At 36.3% G+C, this 19,542-nt stretch overlaps 2 protein-coding genes across 2 annotated transcripts; one reads left to right on the top strand and one right to left on the bottom strand.

The window, feature by feature from the left end:
* The first annotated feature begins 203 nt into the window (after window positions 1–203).
* On the top strand, window positions 204–7,089 carry ribc2 (RIB43A domain with coiled-coils 2). The gene is made up of 7 exons (XM_067379560.1): window positions 204–369; window positions 452–533; window positions 1,720–2,031; window positions 3,299–3,417; window positions 3,857–4,084; window positions 4,188–4,354; window positions 6,877–7,089. The coding sequence occupies exons 1-7, from the start codon at window positions 253–255 to the stop codon at window positions 6,953–6,955; spliced, it is 1,104 nt and encodes a 367-aa protein (XP_067235661.1). The 5' UTR covers window positions 204–252; the 3' UTR covers window positions 6,956–7,089.
* Window positions 7,090–7,110: 21 nt separating this feature from the next.
* On the bottom strand, window positions 7,111–18,316 carry ada2a (adenosine deaminase 2a). The gene is made up of 10 exons (XM_067379559.1): window positions 18,007–18,316; window positions 13,132–13,465; window positions 12,715–12,934; window positions 12,425–12,635; window positions 10,836–10,963; window positions 10,659–10,749; window positions 10,468–10,576; window positions 10,174–10,331; window positions 7,808–8,010; window positions 7,111–7,701 (listed from the first exon to the last, which is right to left on the bottom strand). The coding sequence occupies exons 2-10, from the start codon at window positions 13,430–13,432 to the stop codon at window positions 7,611–7,613; spliced, it is 1,512 nt and encodes a 503-aa protein (XP_067235660.1). The 5' UTR covers window positions 13,433–13,465; window positions 18,007–18,316; the 3' UTR covers window positions 7,111–7,610.
* Window positions 18,317–19,542: the final 1,226 nt, after the last annotated feature.

The raw sequence follows: 19,542 nt of genomic DNA, 5'->3' as shown, positions 1-19,542 counted from the left end.
ATAACACTAGTCTAGTGGGTTTGGATATTTTACTGCAAAAATGTTACATATTGCAGCTTTAAGCGTAATTTTATGCAACCGGCAGCTGCATCATGACAAATAACAGAGAGAGGGCGCCATTTTCAAACATGTATATTCAGTCTCTTAGCAACGTGTTTGTTTGTGGGTTTCTCGTTTCGTGACATCCAGTTGGTCGATTGAAACATTCATTATTGTATTGCTCGCTATATCGATTTATAGTGTTGACATACAATGGATCAAGTTGAGCTTCTGTCAGACCGAATAACAGCTGTACAACTTGACAGAAAGAGAAACAGGGAGCTGCAACGACGAGAGAGGATCTTTAATGACAAAGTCCGCACGATTGGAGTAAGTCTGTTTGCTGGAGACATCTTTATACAGTTGTAAACAGCATTTACAAATTCGTTTTGTTGATTTCTGTCTTGGACAGCTTGACAAGGACGCTCTCGACCATCAAGTTAAAGAACGAAGAGAGAAAGACCAACGCGAAGCAAATGAACTGAAAGTCTATGGTGAGTGTGTGACCAGTGTAAATGTAATACTGATTTTTAAAGTATTTTTGTTTATTCTGTATCTATTATCACAAAATATTTATTTATTCATACATTGACAAGTAACAGTTACAAGGTTTTTGTGCATTTTGTGTTAGATTTGCGCTGCACATGTTGCACTTAAAGGGATAACGTTAGTTCACCCAAAAATTTACTCACCCTCAAGTCATTCTACTATCTTCTTTCAGGTGAACACAATCAGAGATATGTTTAAAAATATCCTGGCTCTCCAAAGATTTATAATGGCAGTGAATGGGGGGCCTGTTTTGAAGCCCAAAATCAATGCATCCATCCATCATAAAAATAATCCATACAGCTACAGGGGTTAATAAAGGCCTTCTAAAATGAAGCGATGGGATTTTGTAAGAAAAATATCCATATTTAAAATTTTATAAAGTAAAACAACTAGCTTCCGGACGTATGCTCGTTTTGCGGCGGAAGAGTGAACTCTGACCTGACGCATAACGCAATGACAAATGAGGATGTGCAAAGGTCATGAATTAGAAGTCTAAAATGACAAATTTTAAAGAGAAATATCGAAGGATTTTGATATAAGAGAAGAGTTTGTTGCACAGCCCTATTTGTTTGAACTGCGAGAGGCGTCTAAGCTTATGATACTCCTACATCCTGCGCCATACGTCGCATCAGGTGTTACTCTTGTAGTCGACTTGCACAGTATGCGTACGGTCGTCTGGCGGAAGCTAGTTATTTTAATTTAGAAAGTTTTAAAAATTGATATTTTTAATGGATTATTTTTATGATGGATGGATGTATTTATTTTTGGCTTCAAAACAGAACCCCATTCACTGCCACTATAAATCTTGGAAAAGCCAGGATATTTTTAAATGTATCTCCGATCTGAAAGATAGTCATATACACATAGGATGGCTTATGGGTGAGTAAATCATGGGATCATTTTCATTTTTGGATGAACTATCCCTTGAACAGTTTCCTTTTCAAAGTGATTCCAATCATATTTCAAACAATAAAAAACGGCCAAATTTTCTTATCAGACCGATAACATTAAAAAAGGACATATATCGACCGATACCGATATGGTGGCTGATATAATGTTCATCCCTAACTTGAATAGCATAAGTCATAAAATCTACATTGAGGCTGACCTTCTTCTCTTTTGTGTTTTCAGCTGATGACCTGCTGTGCAGTGATCGTGTAGCCTGTGTCCTGGAGCAGCGGCAGAAGAAAGATGAGCGTCTGCTGAATGAAGCCATCGGGCAATTTAGGCAACAATTTCAACAAACTACCAGTAGACGCGAGTTTGATCTGAACGATCCAGAGCTGCTGAAGAAGCAGGAGGGGGTGCGGATACTTCCGGGACTGACTGGAGAAGATCTGGCCCAGAAGGACCGGCTGAGGAAGCAGCAGGAGCAGCTCAGAGCATGGAGCCTACAACAGCAAGAAGAACTGGAGCGAGCAAAACAACAGCTACAAGAAAAAGGTAGTAACTACCTAGTAAACTACTAGTGCTTACAAGTGTGCTTACTACCTAGTGTGCTTACTACCTAGTGTGCCTACTACCTAGTGTGCAAGTGTGCTTACTACCTAGTTTGCTTACTACCTAGTATGCTTACTACCTAGTGTGCTTACTACCTAGTTTACCTACTACCTAGTGTGCAAGTGTGCTTACTACCTAGTTTGCCTACCTAGTTTGCTTACACCTAGTGTGCTTACTAGTGTGCTTACTACCTAGTGTGCTTACTACCTAGTTTGCCTACTTACCAGTGTGCTTACTACCTAGTGTGCAAGTGTGCTTACTACCTAGTTTGCTTACTACCTAGTGTGATTACTAGTGTTCTTACTACCTAGTGTGATTACTAGTGTGCTTACTACCTAGTATGCGTACTACCTAGTTTGCTTACACCTAGTGTGATTACTAGTGTTCTTACTACCTGGTGTGATTACTAGTGTGCTTACTACCTAGTATGCTTACTACCTAGTTTGCTTACACCTAGTGTGATTACTAGTGTTCTTACTACCTGGTGTGATTACTAGTGTGCTTACTACCTAGTGTGCTTACAAGTGTGCTTACTACCTAGTGTGCTAGTGTGCTTACTACCTAGTTTGCTTACAACTAGTGTGCTTACTACCTAGTATGCTTACAAGTGTGCTTACTACCTAGTGTGCTTACTACCTAGTTTGCTTACACCTAGTGTGCTTACTACCTAGTGTGCTTACTACCTAGTTTGCTTACACCTAGTGTGCTTACTACCTAGTGTGCTTACTACCTAGTGTGCTTACACCTAGTGTGCTTACTAGTGTGCTTACTACCTAGTGTGCAAGTGTGCTTACTACCTAGTTTGCTTACACCTACTGTGCTTACTACCTAGTGTGCTTACTACCTAGTTTGCTTACTACCTAGTGTGCAAGTGTGCTTACTACCTTGTTTGCTTACTACCTAGTGTGCTTACTAGTGTGCGTACTACCTAGTGTGCTTACTACCTAGTTTGCGTACTAGTGTGCGTACTACCTAGTGTGCTTACTAGTGTGCGTACTACCTAGTGTGCTTACTACCTAGTTTGCTTACACCTAGTGTGCTTACTACCTAGTTTGCCTACTACCTAGTGTGCTTACTAGTGTGCGTACTACCTAGTGTGCTTACTAGTGTGCTTACTACCTAGTGTGCTTACTACCTAGTTTGCCTACTACCATAAATTATGTTTTCCCAGCCCTAGTATCAATGTTTTCTCTTTTTACAAACTGTATAGTGCATCAGTATGATCAGAGCAGACTGTTTCTGGACAACCGAGCTCTTGAATTGCAGAAAATGGAGGAACAATGCAAAAGAGCTACAGCCATCGCCACCAAAAACTTTAACCTGGCACTGGTGAGTCACTGATGACTTAAAGGGATAGTTCACCCAAAAATGAAAACTTTGTCATTACTTACTCATCCTCAAGTGATTTCAAATCGTATTTCTTCTTTTGAACAAAATAGAAGATATTTTTGAAGAATGTTGGTAACCAGACAGTTGATGGACCCCATTGACTTCCATAGTAGGAAAAAAATACTATGGAAGTCAATGGGGTCCATCAACTGTTTGGTTACCAACATTCTTTAAAATTCTTCTTTTGTGTTCAGCAGAAGAAATAAACTCAAACAGGTTTGGAACAACATGAGGTTGAGCAAATGATGAAAAAATTTTCATTTTACGGTGAACTATCCCTTTAAAGTCCACAAAGTAGAGACAAAAAGAAGAAAATAAGGTTTAAAATTCACAAAGAACTATAATTTTCCCATTGTTCCTTGCTACTGCTTGACCACAGGCTGCAGAAATCACACATCGACGTCTACAAGAGCATCATGAGGAAGAGGAGAACAACCAGACGGACATCCTGAACCAGCTAAATGGGGACCTGCTGATGGAAAACCCTGAACAGAATGTTAGTGTGCTGGGTCTGTCTCGTATGCGCAGGGACTATTACAAGGGAATGAGTCCTAAAGAGCTCCAGCAGTACACACAGTACCAGCTGCAGCAAGCAGAAGATAGGAAGGTAAAGCCCAAAAATGACTTTTATTTATCTATAGGTAACATAATGAAATGTTGCAAAAGATCAAAATAGAAGTATTTGTTAAAAACTGAACAAATATGTGCAGAGTGCTGTCATGAAGCAACGGGAGAAGGAGCTTCAGGAGCATCACGAGCACATGGCATCAGCCCGTGCTGCACTGCTGCTAGAAAGACAGCAAGCGCGCTTTAATAAGGAGCTGCGCAGGGCTTTGGACAACACCAATGCACAGCTGGCCCAGGCCCATGATGCTCAGTGAGTTACAATGGGTTTGATTGACTATATTTGATTAGCACACACGACTGAATTAATAATTTTACAATAATTTTAGGGCCCGAGCACTGATGGTGCAAGGACCCTATTGGAATTCCTCCATTTATTATTCTTCTTCTTTGTCGTCTTCTCTGAAATTAATCAATTCAAGGTCGTAAACATGTTCAAAAACTCATGAGACTTTGCACACACATCAGAAGTGGTAAGGGTATCTGATAAGGGTTTCTGAAGTCAGTGAGGCAAAATCTGATTTTGCCAAGTTTTGTTGATCCTGGAACAATATTCCTATCCGAAAATGTAGGCCAACCCTATCCCTAACCCTATCATTTCAGAGGGAAATGATATGTGAATTACACTGATGTAGAAGCACATAACCCTGATTGTAAGCCTTAAAGGGTTAGTTCACCCAAAAATTAAAATTCTGTCACTGTTTACTCCCCCTCAAGTTATTCCAAACCTGTATACATTTCTTGTTCTGCTGAACACAAAGGAAGATATGTTTTTAACCAAGCAGATCTCGCCCCCTAGTGACTACCATGATATATATATATATATATATTTTATTTATTTATTTATTTTTCTTCCAAATATCTTCCTTTGTGTACAGCAGAACAAAGAAATTTATACAGGTTTGGAACAACTTGAGGGGGAGTAAATGATGACAAAAATTTCATTTTTGGGTGAACTATCCCTTTAATTTGACATAAACTGTAAACTTGTCCCTCAAATCTGATTGGTTGATTGGACTGTTGATCCATGAACATGTTGCACTTTTTGAAATCAGGTTCTGCTAACATGCCAACAAACTTCTGTATTCTGTAAAACAGGTTGCATTGCTTCCTTTTGTATGTGCTTCATTAAATATAGAGCTGTTGTACTCAAGATGCCTTCAAAGGAGCTACCAAATATGAGCATAACCAATGTCCATCGCATATGGAGATTGATAGCTAAAAGTATTTTTTTTCTAACTAACATTTGGGAATTAAAATTGAATAAAATGGCAACAGTAAAAATAACTAGCTGATTGATATCACCGTCAGTTCATACTGCTAACACTTAACACAAGAGGATGCGATGAGACCTGTTTTCCTGTTTTTTCATGTGACGTTCGACATAAAGCTTATACCTCTCTTAGAGCCATAGCCTAAACCCAACAGGAAGTCAGCCATTTTTAATTTTCTCTGCAATTTTTGCCATTTCCAGGTATCACATACTTTAACAAACTCCACTCTGATATTTAATTTTTATTATTTTACCATTTAAAGTTAGCCAGTAAACTATTTTACATTAAAAACTTAAAGGTGCTGTAGAACATCTTTTTAAAAGATGTAATATAAGTCTAAGGTGTCCCCTGAATGTGTCTGTGAAGTTTCAGCTCAAAATACCCCATAGATTTTTTTTAATTAATTTTTTAACTGCCTATTTTGGGGCATCATTAAATATGAGCCGATTTAGGCTGCGGCCCCTTTAATTCCTCACGCTCCCCGCCCACGGAGCTCGCACTTGCCTTTAACCAGCATAAACAAAGTTCACACAGCTAATATAACCCTCAAAATGAATCTTTACAAAGTGTTCGTCATGCAGCATGTCTAATCACGTAAGTACAGTGTTTATTTGGATGTTTACATTTGATTCTGAATGAGTTTGAGGCTATGCTCTGTGGCTAACGGCTAATGCTACACTGTTGGAGAGATTTATAAAGAATGAAGTTGTGTTTATGAATTATACAGACTGCAAGTGTTTAAAAATGAAAATAGCGACGACTCTCTTGTCTCTGTGAATACAGTAAGAAACGATGGTGACTTTAACCACATTTAACAGTACATTAGCAACATGCTAACGAAACATTTAGAAAGACAATTTACAAATATCACTAAAAATATCATGATATCATGGATCATGTTAGTTATTATTGCTCAATCTGCCATTTTTCACTATTGTTCTTGCTTGCTTACCTAGTCTGATGATTCAGCTGTGCACAGATCCAGACGTTAATACTGGCTTGTCTAATGCCTTGAACATGAGCTGGCATATGCAAATATTGGGGGCGTACATATTAACGTAACAGTCGGTGTTATGTTGAGATTCACCTGTTCGTCTGGGGTCTTTTAAACAAATGAAATTTATATAAGGAGGAAACAGACTCACTGTGTCATTTCTATGTACTGAACTCTTGTTATTCAACTATGCCAAGGTAAATTCAATTTTTAATTCTAGGGCATCTTTAAAGGAAAATTAGAAATGTGTCATTGGTAACTAAATTAAAGTACTAAAATGACTAAAAGACTAAATCTGAAATAAAAATAAAGCTAAATAGAAATATAAAAAAACTAATACAAATGACAAAAACAGTAAAATTACTAAAGCTTGAATTAAAATGAAAACTGAAAATAAAATTAATGAATTCTAAGAATATTAACAAATACTATATTAGTATAAAAAAATTATTCTGTTACTTGAGTGGTTTATTTTGTAACAAATGCAAGCACTGTTTCCATTCACAGGAAGAAACAATTTGAGGATCTGTCCACCAACATTCCAGACGAGCGCTACTTTTCCCAGTTCAACACCAGCAGTAGATAAACGTTACAGCGGGAACCTGAAAGATGAACACCATCAGGGCTCAGCGATCGAGGACAATACACCGTATCATTTTACGGTCAACACCTTGGCTTTAAATAGACGGGGGACTCCAGTGGAAGCTGCACAATTTTTAATAGGTCACAAAGTATATGGAGGCAAAGATTATATGGAGTTGTCACAGTAGTTTTTTTATTTAAACATTCATGTTATAAACAAAACAAGTTACATATTCTTAAACAACTGAAATAAGGTAACTTAAAACAACCTACCGAGGTCATTAAAAGTAAAAATATACTCTTCAAAACTTTAATATTTACCTTTTTTTTCCATTAAAAAGAACTGACATTATAAATCACAAGTTTGATGGTTTATCAGGTGTCCTGAAGTGTTCTACACTGTAAACACCTATATGCTGCTGTCATGTAAAGTTTAAATCACAATTAGTATTTACAAAAGAGTCCTCCATTTTGTTTCAGTGGAAGTACAGACGATCAGTACACAGGTTCTGCACCAGATGGCAGCACAGGTCAGTTCAAGATGTTACATTAAGTTCTTCACATGAAGTAACAGTGTAAGTTCACCAATATGATAAACAAAAGGGGAAAACATCCTGTAAACAATGCCTTTACAATTGTCCTGGTTTAGAGACCACCTGTCAAAGTAAACTTTCCAAGACAAACTTGTCCCATTTTACCAGCAAAACCTCAATAGCCTTTTTCTTTCTTTGACTTGGCAAAGAGCTGTACCTAGAAATGAAGAGCGAGAGGTCAAATTAGTTACAAATAAATGGCATATAAACTCAAAAACTCATCCTAAAAATCCTAAAATATGGCACTTGTAGTTACGTGTTACCTGAGGGAGTTTATGACCAGCTCTTTCAATGTGCCTAAATTAAAGCTCATTCCTCCAAAGCCCATGAAGGCTTCATAGAAATCGTGTGAAAGGCCAGTAGCACCAAAAAGAGCTGGATCATCTGAGCTGATCACTACAGGATGACCCTCAGCCATTAGCACTGTCGCCGGGTGGTCCCGCAAGTCTGAGACCAGTTTCAACACCTGACAAAGAGTCACAGCATTATTAGTATTTTCAAATAAGTGGCTGTTCAGACAGCTGCAATGAAACATAAATATAGCAAAGACTGAAAGATGAAAATATGTACCAAAACAGCAAGATAACCTACAGATTGGAAACAGTAAGATTTTTTTTATTTTTGTTTTTGAAAGAAATGAATACATTTTCTCAGCAGGACACATTAAATCAAATGAAAATTTGATGTTTATCTGCTTACCCCCAGGGCATCCAAGATGTAGATTATTTTTTTTCTTCAGTCGAACGCAAATTATGATTTTTAACTGCAACCGCTGCCGTCTGTCAGTCAAATAATAGCAGTGATTGGGAACTTGAACAATAAGAGTCGAAAAACTTCCATAGACAAATCAAAATTAAAACCTGCGGCTCGTGACGACACATTGATGTCCTAAGACACGAAACGATCGGTTTGTGCGAGAAACCGAACAGTATTTATATATTTTTTTACCTCTAATACACCACTATGTCCAAATTCGTTCAGCTTCCGGCTAGTGAGGTCGGATCGCGCTCTGACAACGGAAGTGATGTCTCGCGCTCATTGAAGTATATGGGAAGAACATCACTTCTGTCTTCAGAACGCGTTTTTTGACCTCACTAGCAGGAAGCTGAATGAAGTTGGACATAGTGGTGTATTAGAGGTAAAAATTATATAAATAATGTTCGGTTTCTCGCACAAACCGATCGTTTCGTCTCTTAGGACATTAATGTGTCGTCACGAGCCGCAGGTTTTAATTTTGATTTGTCTAAGCAAGTTTTATTTACTGTTATAATTGAAGTTCCCATCTACTGCTATTATTTGACTGACAGACGGCAGCGGTTGCAGTTAAAAATCATCATTTGCGTTCGACTGAAGAAAAAAATTCACCTACATCTTGGATGTACTGGGGGTAAGCAGATAAACATCAAATTTTCATTTTTGGGTGAACTATCCCTTTAAATCGATGAAGAGTGACGGTAAAGACATTTATGATGTTATAAAAGTTTTCCATTTCAAATAAATGCTGTTCTTTTGAACTTTCTATTCATCAAGCGTCCTGGGGAAAAATGCATCAGTTTCCACAAAAATAATAAGCAGCACAACTGTTTTCAACATTGATATAATAATAAGAAATGTTACTTGAGCATCAGATCGGCCTATCAGAATGATTTCTAAGGGATCACAACAGTAATACATTTTTTTTTAAATTGTAATATTTCACAATATTACTGTTTTTACTGTACTTTTATCAAATAAATGAAGCCTTGGTGAACGTAAGAGACTTATTTCAAAAATATTTTAAAAATCTTTCTGACTTGAAACTTTTGAACAATAGTGTATATCAATTTCAAATAGTACATTTCATAAAAACATAACCTTGAAAAATAAATTAGTAGAATTTATATGTTAATATTACATAATACATACATTTATAATATTTTCTATATTATTATTATTATGACATTTATTATATTGATATTTTCTTCACCATTTCTCTCATTTATTAACTGTTTAACATGTTGTGATTGTAGCATGTTTATAATTATCACAAACAGACATGGATATTCATCAGAATTGTGATTTTACCTAAATAGGAATATACAGTCAAACCAAAATTTATTCAGACACCTTGAACATTTAATTCATTATTACAGTTTATTCACTATAGTTTAAAACAATGGTAATGAAATATGACAAGATCTCAGAGTTAAACTGTGTCAGAAATATTTATCTTAATTATGTAAGGTAACACTTAAGAAAACATGGTAATAATAAAATAAAATAAAATAAACTGGCATATTATACTCAAAAATTATTCATATAGTGGACTAGCAGTAAAATTGATAAAAATTTGGAACCAAAAATTATTCAGACAATTTTACTGCTAGTCCACTATATGAATAATTTTTGAGTATAATATGCCAGTTTATTTTATTTTGCTATCCTCACTTACATAAATGAACTATAGTGTCCTGCACCCACTAGTAAAAATATATCAAAAATGTCTGAAAAATTTTTGGTTTGACTGTAGCTACCTAAATAGCTCTTTGGCTACTGATTAACACTTAAACAATAAAACCAGGAACATGCATTAGGGAAGTACATTGGATCAGTTTTGACTTTAAAGGCATAATGAGTGATGATGATGTACCTGATTTGAGATGGGGCAGATTTCAATTGGTACGCCCATCTTTTTAGACAGCTCTTTAACTACAGGGTGACGTGCCAAGGCAAAGCCATGACCGATACGTGTGGTGTTGAATAGAAGAGCATCCATGAGGTTCTGATCAACATCTGTTCCCTGTGAATCTGTGTGGGAAAAGCGAATAAAGTTACTATAGCAACCAAGAAAAAAGAACAAGCACTCAATCTTTTTGAGCCTAAAGGACGACTTTGAGTTACACTGCTTTGTACCAGATGAAAGAACAAAGATGTCAAAGGAAACCTGTCTCTCCTGCGTGGAAAAAGTAGGGCAGGTTAACACCCCTGTCTTCAGGTAGACTCAAAGCGTCCTTGAAGTACCACAAAGGTCTTCCAAGGTCTTCTTGTCCTACCTGGAGTTATAAAAATTCTAAAGTTTATTCACGTATTGTGTATTTCAGCAACATGCTCATCACCGAACCATCAAATACTCACAAAGTCAAAACCTGCCATGATATCTGGAAAGTTCCTTTGTAGTGTCATTGCTTCCTCTACTGCCTTCACTGCCTCAGTTGCATTTATTCCCCTAAGAGCAACAGGGAAATGATTTCTGTTCAATTCAAACCTTCTTGAATAAGACAAATATTTGAACTAGTTCAATGTTTATCTTACCTGTGGACGGTAAAAACAACCCGAGCCCCTAAGAAGTCTGGATAGTGTGCTGTAAATCTTCTCACAACTTCCTGGCAGGCCCGCATACTCCAGTCCTTATCATTCAGTCTGCCATCAAGTTCATATGTCTTGATATTTTCAAATAAACATGAGCACATATTAATTTTTATTTATTGTACATTCTATTTAATATGGAAGCTTATTTCCACCATGGAATAAAAAAAGAAAAAAAGTTTAAAGCGGAACTCAGTAAGATTTGCGAATCTCCCCCTACAGTTTCCTTCAGTGAATCACACTGTCGTAAATACTCCAAGCGCAGCTCTGGACTACAACGACTACAACGTTCACCAGCACAGTAGTTTTGCAAATACAGTACAAGAATTCTCGATGGAGGTGGATAATTTTCGAAATTGTCTTATAAAGTCATAATATATACATTGTTTTTGAATTACCGTAAAGCGTTTTGTCACTCTCGTGTGAACGTGAACATGAGGCGAGATTGTGTCGGGTCGGCGCAGCTCAATTTGCAAGTGCTGTTTTCTGGTGTAGACGTGCCAGAGGGGGTTAGTGCTCACCTCAAACACACCACTACAAGTCAATTAACCATCGTAAGGACTTTTTATGAAAAAGTCTTTTTTAAGAACTATTTATGAAGGTAAAAAGTTACTTAGTTCTGCTTTAAAGTTTGAGTTTATATCTCACAATTTGAGAAAAAAAGTCATAACTGTGAGATATAAACTCGCAATTCTGAGTAAAAAAGTATGGCGGCTTGTTTCTGCCACTGAATAAAAAAGGTAATTGCGACATTTTATCTCACAATTGTGACTTTTTTTCCAGCAATTGCAAGTTTATAACTCACAATTCTGACTTTTTTCTCAGAATTGTGGGTTATATGGCAATTCTGACTTTATAACATGCAATTGCGAGTTATAAAGTCAGAATTGCGAGTTATAAAGTCAGAATTGCGTGATATAAAGTCAGAATTGCGAGATATAAAGTCAGAATTGCGAAATATAAAGTCAGAATTGCGTGTTATGAAGTCAAAATTACGTTATAAAGTCAGAATTGCGAGATATAAAGTCAGAATTGCGTGTTATGAAGTCAAAATTACGTTATAAAGTCAGAATTGCGAGATATAAACCTGCAATTCTGAGAAAAAAAGTATTTTTTCTTTTCAGACTTTAAATCACACAATTGCGACTTTATATCTCACCATTCTGACTATAACTTGCAAATGCGACTTTATATTATGCAATTCTGAGAAAAAAGTCAGAATTGTGACATATAAACAACTGTGAGAAAAAAAGTTGCAATAATCCTTTTTAATTCGCTGGTGGAAACAAGCTTCCATAAAAAAGTTAGAAGTGCGAGATGTAAACTCGCATTTAGGAGGTTGCAATTGTGAGATATAAACATGCAATTTTGAGGAAAAAAATCACATTTTTGAGATATAATCTTGCAATTGAAAGAAAAATTCAAAATTGTGAGATAAAATGTCACAATTATGTTTGTTTTATTCTGTGGCGGAAACAAGCTTCCATCATTTTAAATGGATTTTGTATTGTTTTTAAGGGTAAATTTATTCATACCGCTGGCAGTAGTGCCCTGATTTCCACAAACATGATGTTGTCCTCATAAAACTGTCTGAGACCTTCATAGAGGTAGTCTTTGAACACAGGTGCATAGGTGACCAGACCGTAGGCCACCAAGAACGCCTGCTCAAATCTCTTCCACACGATATCTTGGCTAGGATAGTCTCGGTCTGGGTCCTCAGTGAAGAGTGTGAGATTTCGAATGAAACTGTGGAGACAAATGAAAATTTGAGACAAACATCCCTCAGCTACTGCCTCAGATTTACTGCAGTTTTCTCAGGCTCTACCTGTTGTCCAAATCGGTGCTGTTTTTAATCTTCTCCCTGAGGGATCTGAGCAGGGTCCATGAGGAGCAGTGTGGACGAGATGCAGGCTTTCCAGACGAGAAGATAAACTGCACGGTTTGCACATCTGTGAAGCACACGTAGCAGTTCTCCCTGTAGGTCACGTTCTTCACTAGCCAATCCACATCTACCATAGCAAAGTCATGAACATGAAGGGCTGCACCTGGACAAATGATAAATTGGATAAATCAACATACTTAAGTCTATGTGGAGCCTATATTTATATACCATTATATACATTTACTACCATTCAAAAGTTCTTAATGTTTTTAAAAGAAGCCAAAAGGCTGCAATTTGTTTATCAGATTATTATACATTCAAATCACAAACTACACAATATGCATCATTAGATTACTGCACCTTTGGGCATCCTTTGAATCAAATTAAAAACAGGACTTTGATCGATGAAGCGTTTCGCCTTGAAGAAATGCATAGACGGTGGGAACGGTCCTGTTTCCATATCATGCTGCTTCATTTTCTGAAGTTTTGAGTCAAGCAGTTTCTCTCTCTCGTCCAATGTTATGTTGCCTCCAGTCCGTCTAGATGCCTCCAGCCTTATCAGAGCCTCCCGCTTCCTGGGATCTGGTCCACAGTTACATGATGCACACCACAGACACAGCATCCATATCCACATCAGGTCCCTCAGTGTCAGTGTGTGCATGGCTGTGATGTTATTCAACCACTGATCTCTGTGCTAATGGTGAAAAGGAAGTGGATTGTTAATTACTTAAAGGTGCAGTATGTAAGAATTCTGTCTGCTAGAGGCCTATTCAAAACAAAGGCGTAGCTTGATGACGCCAGGTTTGAGCGCGGAATCTTGAAACATGTGGTCTTCACCTCAACGGACGGTGCAAAAGAATAGGGATAGGACGCAGGAAGAAATCATGTTCATGGATGCGATTATTAGCGTTACTGTAGTATGAAGCAGAGCAGGACCGAGTGTTTTTGGAGCTGAACGTGGAGCGATTGAGCAACACATGCCTCACGAGCAGAGGAACTTTTATTATGACACAGTCGCCGGCGCAGCTTCTGCTTTTCCGGTCATGAGTATGAGGTAACGCAGCTCTGTTTATCATATTAGATACATTTAAGTGTGTTGAAAATGATGTTATAACGCTATTCTGTGCGTTCGCTCGGCGGCTGCTGTGAGATACTGTTGCACACCGCAGTAAGATAGATCGATATTAGAATATCATTAAATGCTGGATGACTTGTGTTGATAAATGGCAATTAATTTTAAAACGAATTGTATGATGGAGACAATGTTGTATTACTGTTACTAAAAATAAAACTGCATCTGATTATGCTATGTTAGCTACTTCACAAAATAGTGTTTTTCTCTGAGGCATGGTTATGGAAGTAAAATAATGCCAAATGTTTTTGAAATAAAAAGCTTGTTGAATTGCACTATTTGAAAAAAAATATGCATTACATTAGCTGTACTTGCATTTAGATGCACTGTATTTTTAAGGCTTGCATTTTTATGGGCTGAAATTCAACATGGTCGAATATTTAGGCTGTGAATATTTCAATTAAAAATATTTCACACACATTTTCATTATTAAAAATTCAATAATTCATATTCACCTTTTAGATTTCACTTCCAAAATATTCATTCTGTTTAAAAATACAACCTATAAAATTCGACTAGCAATTTTCAGTCCATTTTATTTCGCTTTACAAATTCGCTTCCACAAATTCAGTGGCTCAAATTCGGCAGAAAATTCAACATTTCACATCCGGGAACTGCAGGAAGAGCAGTCGAGTGCCGATGCATCATCTCTATCTGCTGTTAGTCTTCTTCACCAGCAGGTGTCGCTAGCGGCTGTTTAGGAAGACCAAAGCAACGCTAGTAAGTCATCATTCATTCATAAAAACGGATTTACAGAAATGGAGCAAGTGGTAAGTGAATGTGTGATGATTATCAGGGCCAGTATAAATGCAGAAAAGCTGATAAAGACACAAAAGCTGCATTTATGTTTAATTCAGTGTATTTACGCTTACTTTCCCTGTGTAGCTACAGCTTTCTCTCCAGTGAACAAGATAACGTTATTGCCCGATGCTGGTGTACAGATCAAACGTTAAATCTGAGATATACATATATTTCTCTCTGTTGATAAGTTTCCTTAACTTTATATCGCAGCGCGGTGTTGTAATAATAGGGTTTCCCTCATCCGTCATAGGATTCCCCTGCCATCAGGACATATAAAACTCTTAACACAGCTTAATGGACTCGTACAGTGATATAAAAGACCAAACTCGCACCTCATTTGTGATGTAGGTTAGACTATATAGGCTCCAAGAAAGCAGATACTGGCATTAAGTTGATTTGACGCTGAACGTTTGATTATAATATTCGCAAATTTAGGGACCGTCTCTAAAGTTACGACATTCTGTATTCACGTTTCTACCTTCAATAGCATTTAAAGAGAATGACTTAGTCACAAAACCAACTCTAAAGTGTTTATCTAGGTGTCAGGTATAATGCAAACCTTTTAGATTATTGATGTTTATTAAAATAAAAGGTAACACTTTATATTAAATAGTTGATATGAACGAACAATGAACTGCACTTCTACAGCACTTACTAATCTTTGTTAATGTTAATTCCAGCATTTACTAATACATTATTAAAATCAAGAGTTGTATTTGTCAACTTTAGTTAATGCATAGTGAAGTAACATGAACAATGAACTGCTGTATTTTTATTAACGTTAACAAAGATGAACAAATACAACAACAAATGTGTTGCTCATGGATAGTTCACATTAGTTAATACATTATGAACCTTACTGTAAAGTGTTTCCAAATAAACTGTCAAGTAATATGTAAAGATTGCTATGTATTTCACTACTGTATTGGATAATTAGAAGCTCAATAACATTTGATGAGAATGATTTACAATCACCAAAACTACCTGTGAAGTGTTCATCTATAGGTGCCAGGTCGAAGAGTGATGCACCCTTCTCTCTCTCTCTCTCTCTCTCTCACACACACACACACACACATACACACACACACACACACATTCAAACACACTCAACTCAAAGTACATGCACATATACTTTTTCTTTTTTTTACACATTCATCACACAATTAGTTCTACTTAGTTAATTTTATTTCTAAATTTTATTTAAAATTTGTATAAGCAGGATAATCTATGATCAGGTAAAATAAAAAATGAACAAAGTAAAAAAAATTGTGTGATGAACATGTAAAAAAAAAAAAAAAAAAAAAAAAGAAATAGTATATATGCATGTGCTTTGAGTGAGGTGTGTTTGAATATGTATATGTGCATGTGTGTCTACAAGATTTTGGTAGAAGGTAGAAACGTGAATACAGAATGTCGTAACTTTAGAGACGGTCCCTAAATTTGCGAATATCATAATCAAACGTTCAGCGTCAAATCAACTTAATGCCAGTATCTGCTTTCTTGGAGCCTATAAAGTCTAACCTACATCACAAATGAGGTGCGAGTTTGGTCTTTTATATCACTGTACGAGTCCATTAAGCTGTGTTAAGAGTTTTATATGTCCTGATGGCAGGGGAATCCTATGACGGATGAGGGAAGCCCTAGTATTACAACACCGCGCTGCGATATAAAGTTAAGGAAACTTATCAACAGAGAGAAATATATGTATATCTCAGATTTAACGTTTGATCTGTACACCAGCATCGGGCAATAACGTTATCTTGTTCACTGGAGAGAAAGCTGTAGCTACACAGGGAAAGTAAGCGTAAATACACTGAATTAAACATAAATGCAGCTTTTGTGTCTTTATCAGCTTTTCTGCATTTATACTGGCCCTGATAATCATCACACATTCACTTACCACTTGCTCCATTTCTGTAAATCCGTTTTTATGAATGAATGATGACTTACTAGCGTTGCTTTGGTCTTCCTAAACAGCCGCTAGCGACACCTGCTGGTGAAGAAGACTAACAGCAGATAGAGATGATGCATCGGCACTCTACTGCTCTTCCTGCAGTTCCCGGATGTGAAATGTTGAATTTTCTGCCGAATTTGAGCCACTGAATTTGTGGAAGCGAATTTGTAAAGTGAAATAAAATGGACTGAAAATTTCTAGTCGAATTTTATAGGTTGTATTTTTAAACAGAATAAATATCTTGGAAGTGAAATTTGAAATGTGAATATGAATTATTTAATTTTTAATAATGAAAATGTGTGTGAAATATTTTTAATTGAAATATTCACAGCTTAAATATACGACTGTGTTGAATTTCATCCCATAAAAATGCAAGCCTTAAAAATACAGTGCATCTAAATGCAAGTACAGCTAATGTAATGCATTTTTTTTTTTCATTTAGAGCAATTCAACAAGCTTTTTATTTCAAAAACATTTGGCATTAATTTACTTCCATACATGGTAAAGCATGGTACTCGCCAAAAAAAAAAAATCAAGAAAATTAGATTTAAACAATAAGAATAAACATGTTGAGCTATATAACAACAATTAGTTTTCTGTCTATAAATATATCAAAACAGTTGTTCCCTTGTCTATTAAAACATGTAAATATTAAAGCGTCTTTGGTGTTTCCATGGTTTCTACATAATAAAACCGGAAACCGAGGGTTAACGCGGGTATGACGCAATTGACATTACATTTTTATTAAATTATAATGAAAAAAAAAAGTGAGTAGAAACATGCATTTGTCTCACCCATGATTAATATTTTATAAGAGTAAAATGTATTAATTTATGATAAAAATGAAGTGATTAGTATCTGGCTAGTCATGTGACTAGCCAGATGCCCACAGCTTCACTTCTTTTTTTCTGTTATTTTGAGACCAGTTTCCACCATCAACCACAGCTGTTCCCTTAAACCGGTGGAAAATCAGCTGTCAGCTGTTTGCAACAGTTTACTTCTATAAGCAAAATATAATGACATATGATATAAATTAAATCTATCAATCCTTCTAAAACAACGTGACCATCTGTTACAGACCCAAACAACCCACATGACACACAACAGTCTGTGGAGCAGCACTTTACCTATTATCAGTCATGATTAAGTTGTATAGCCGTTTTCTTCATAATTCAATGCTGATATAGCTAGTTTATAAACGTCTGTGGAATTTCAGCTTTTAACGTTAATTATCATGTAAAGAGGTTTTCACCAAAACACTAAAACTGCACCAGTAACGGTTATTCCCAAATAAACTTACAGAAAAATAAATGCGTTCCGAATCACAGCGCATTAAAAAATGTCTTACCTGGCGATTGAATATAATGTATCTCTAAAAGGACGCCGGCAAGTTATTGTTTTAAACCGATCTTGGTCGACTTCAGCAGGCTTCCACAACAGAAAGTGACGTGGTGTTTTTGCTTGAAGATCATTGGCTCTGCCGTGTGCCACTGCGCGTGGAGGAAAGACCCGAGAGGACAAAGATTTGTCAGCGTATTCAAAATATGGCTAATATATTTAACTGAATTTCGGTCTTGTTTTCCAAAGTTTAAAGTCCATAAAGAGAAGGGTGATGAATATGAACGTGATATCTTTCACTATTATCATCTCCAGTGAGTTTTCTCAGACGTTTTGAACCCTGACTGAAATATTTGAGACTTCCTGTGAGTTCACTAGCACACGAATAATGTCTGTCCATATATATATAATATTCCTTGTGTGTGTGTGTGTGTGTGTGTGTATAATATATATATATATATATATATATATATATATATATATATGCCTATGTATACACACATACAAGGTAGGCTAAAACACTATCTTGATAACATTATCAGTTAAAGGGTTAGTTCACCCAAAAATGAAAATAATGACATTTATTACTCACCCTCATGTCGTTCTACACCCCTAAGACCTTCGTTCATCTTCGGAACATAAATTAAGATATTTTTGATGAAATCCGATGCCTCAGCAAGGCCTGCATAAACAGCAATGGTACTTCCTCTTTCAAGATCCATAAATATACTAAAAACATATTTGAATCAGTTCATGTCAGTTCAGTGGTTCTACCTTAATATTATAAAACGATGAGAATATTTTTTGTGCGCCAAAAAAATAAAAAATAAATAAAAAACGACTTTTTAACAATATCTAGTAATGGCCGATTTCAAAACACTGCTTCAGAGCGTTATCTTTTGAGTCGAATCAGTGATTCGAATCGCGTATCAAACACCAAACTGCTGAAATCATGTGACTTTGGCGCTCCAATCCACTGATTTGATTCATAAAGCTCAGAAGCTTCAAGAAGCAGTGTTATGTAATCGGCCATCACTAGATATTGTTAAAAAGTCACTGTACTCACACGAACTGATTTAAATATGTTTTTAGTACCTTTATGGATCTTGAGAGAGGAAGTACCATTGCTGTCTATGCAGGCCTTGCTGAGCCATTGGATTTCATCAAATATATCTTACTTTGTGTTCCGAAGATGAACAAAGGTCTTGGGGGTGTAGAACGACATGAGGGTAATTAATGGCATTATTTTCATTTTTGGGTGAACTAACCCTTTAACAAGTAATTAAAAATTGTAATCAAGCTTATAACCAAGTCATTATTACATTATGGCCAGGTGTCATAGACAAGGCTTAGATTAAACTAGGAGTAGGCCATAGTTGGATATTTAAGTAGCTTTTATAAACATGCCTTAAACCCATTACTGTCAGTGCAAGTTGCTTTCAGTTAAGACAGCTCAAACATGCATTTTAGTATGGGACTAGGTTTAAGCCTGGTCTGTGAAACCATGCATGTTAAGTTACCACTATCAAAAAAGGTACCATGGTTT

The sequence above is a fragment of the Chanodichthys erythropterus genome, chromosome 24, assembly GCF_024489055.1.
Source record: "Chanodichthys erythropterus isolate Z2021 chromosome 24, ASM2448905v1, whole genome shotgun sequence".
Lineage (NCBI taxonomy): Eukaryota > Metazoa > Chordata > Actinopteri > Cypriniformes > Xenocyprididae > Chanodichthys > Chanodichthys erythropterus.
This window is presented reverse-complemented; position numbering and strand designations above follow the sequence as displayed.

Bases quoted from the DNA above. Each gene is read 5' to 3' on its own strand.
- ribc2 (XM_067379560.1), top strand. From the start codon at position 253: ATGGATCAAGTTGAGCTTCTGTCAGACCGAATAACAGCTGTACAACTT. The intron at 2,032-3,298 runs GTAGTAACTACC...CAAACTGTATAG, and splicing joins ACAACAGCTACAAGAAAAAG to TGCATCAGTATGATCAGAGC. The intron at 3,418-3,856 runs GTGAGTCACTGA...GCTTGACCACAG, and splicing joins AAAACTTTAACCTGGCACTG to GCTGCAGAAATCACACATCG.
- ada2a (XM_067379559.1), bottom strand. From the start codon at position 13,432: ATGCACACACTGACACTGAGGGACCTGATGTGGATATGGATGCTGTGT. The intron at 12,935-13,131 runs GTGCAGTAATCT...TCATTTGTCCAG, and splicing joins GATTCAAAGGATGCCCAAAG to GTGCAGCCCTTCATGTTCAT. The intron at 10,577-10,658 runs GTGAGTATTTGA...TTATAACTCCAG, and splicing joins TCATGGCAGGTTTTGACTTT to GTAGGACAAGAAGACCTTGG.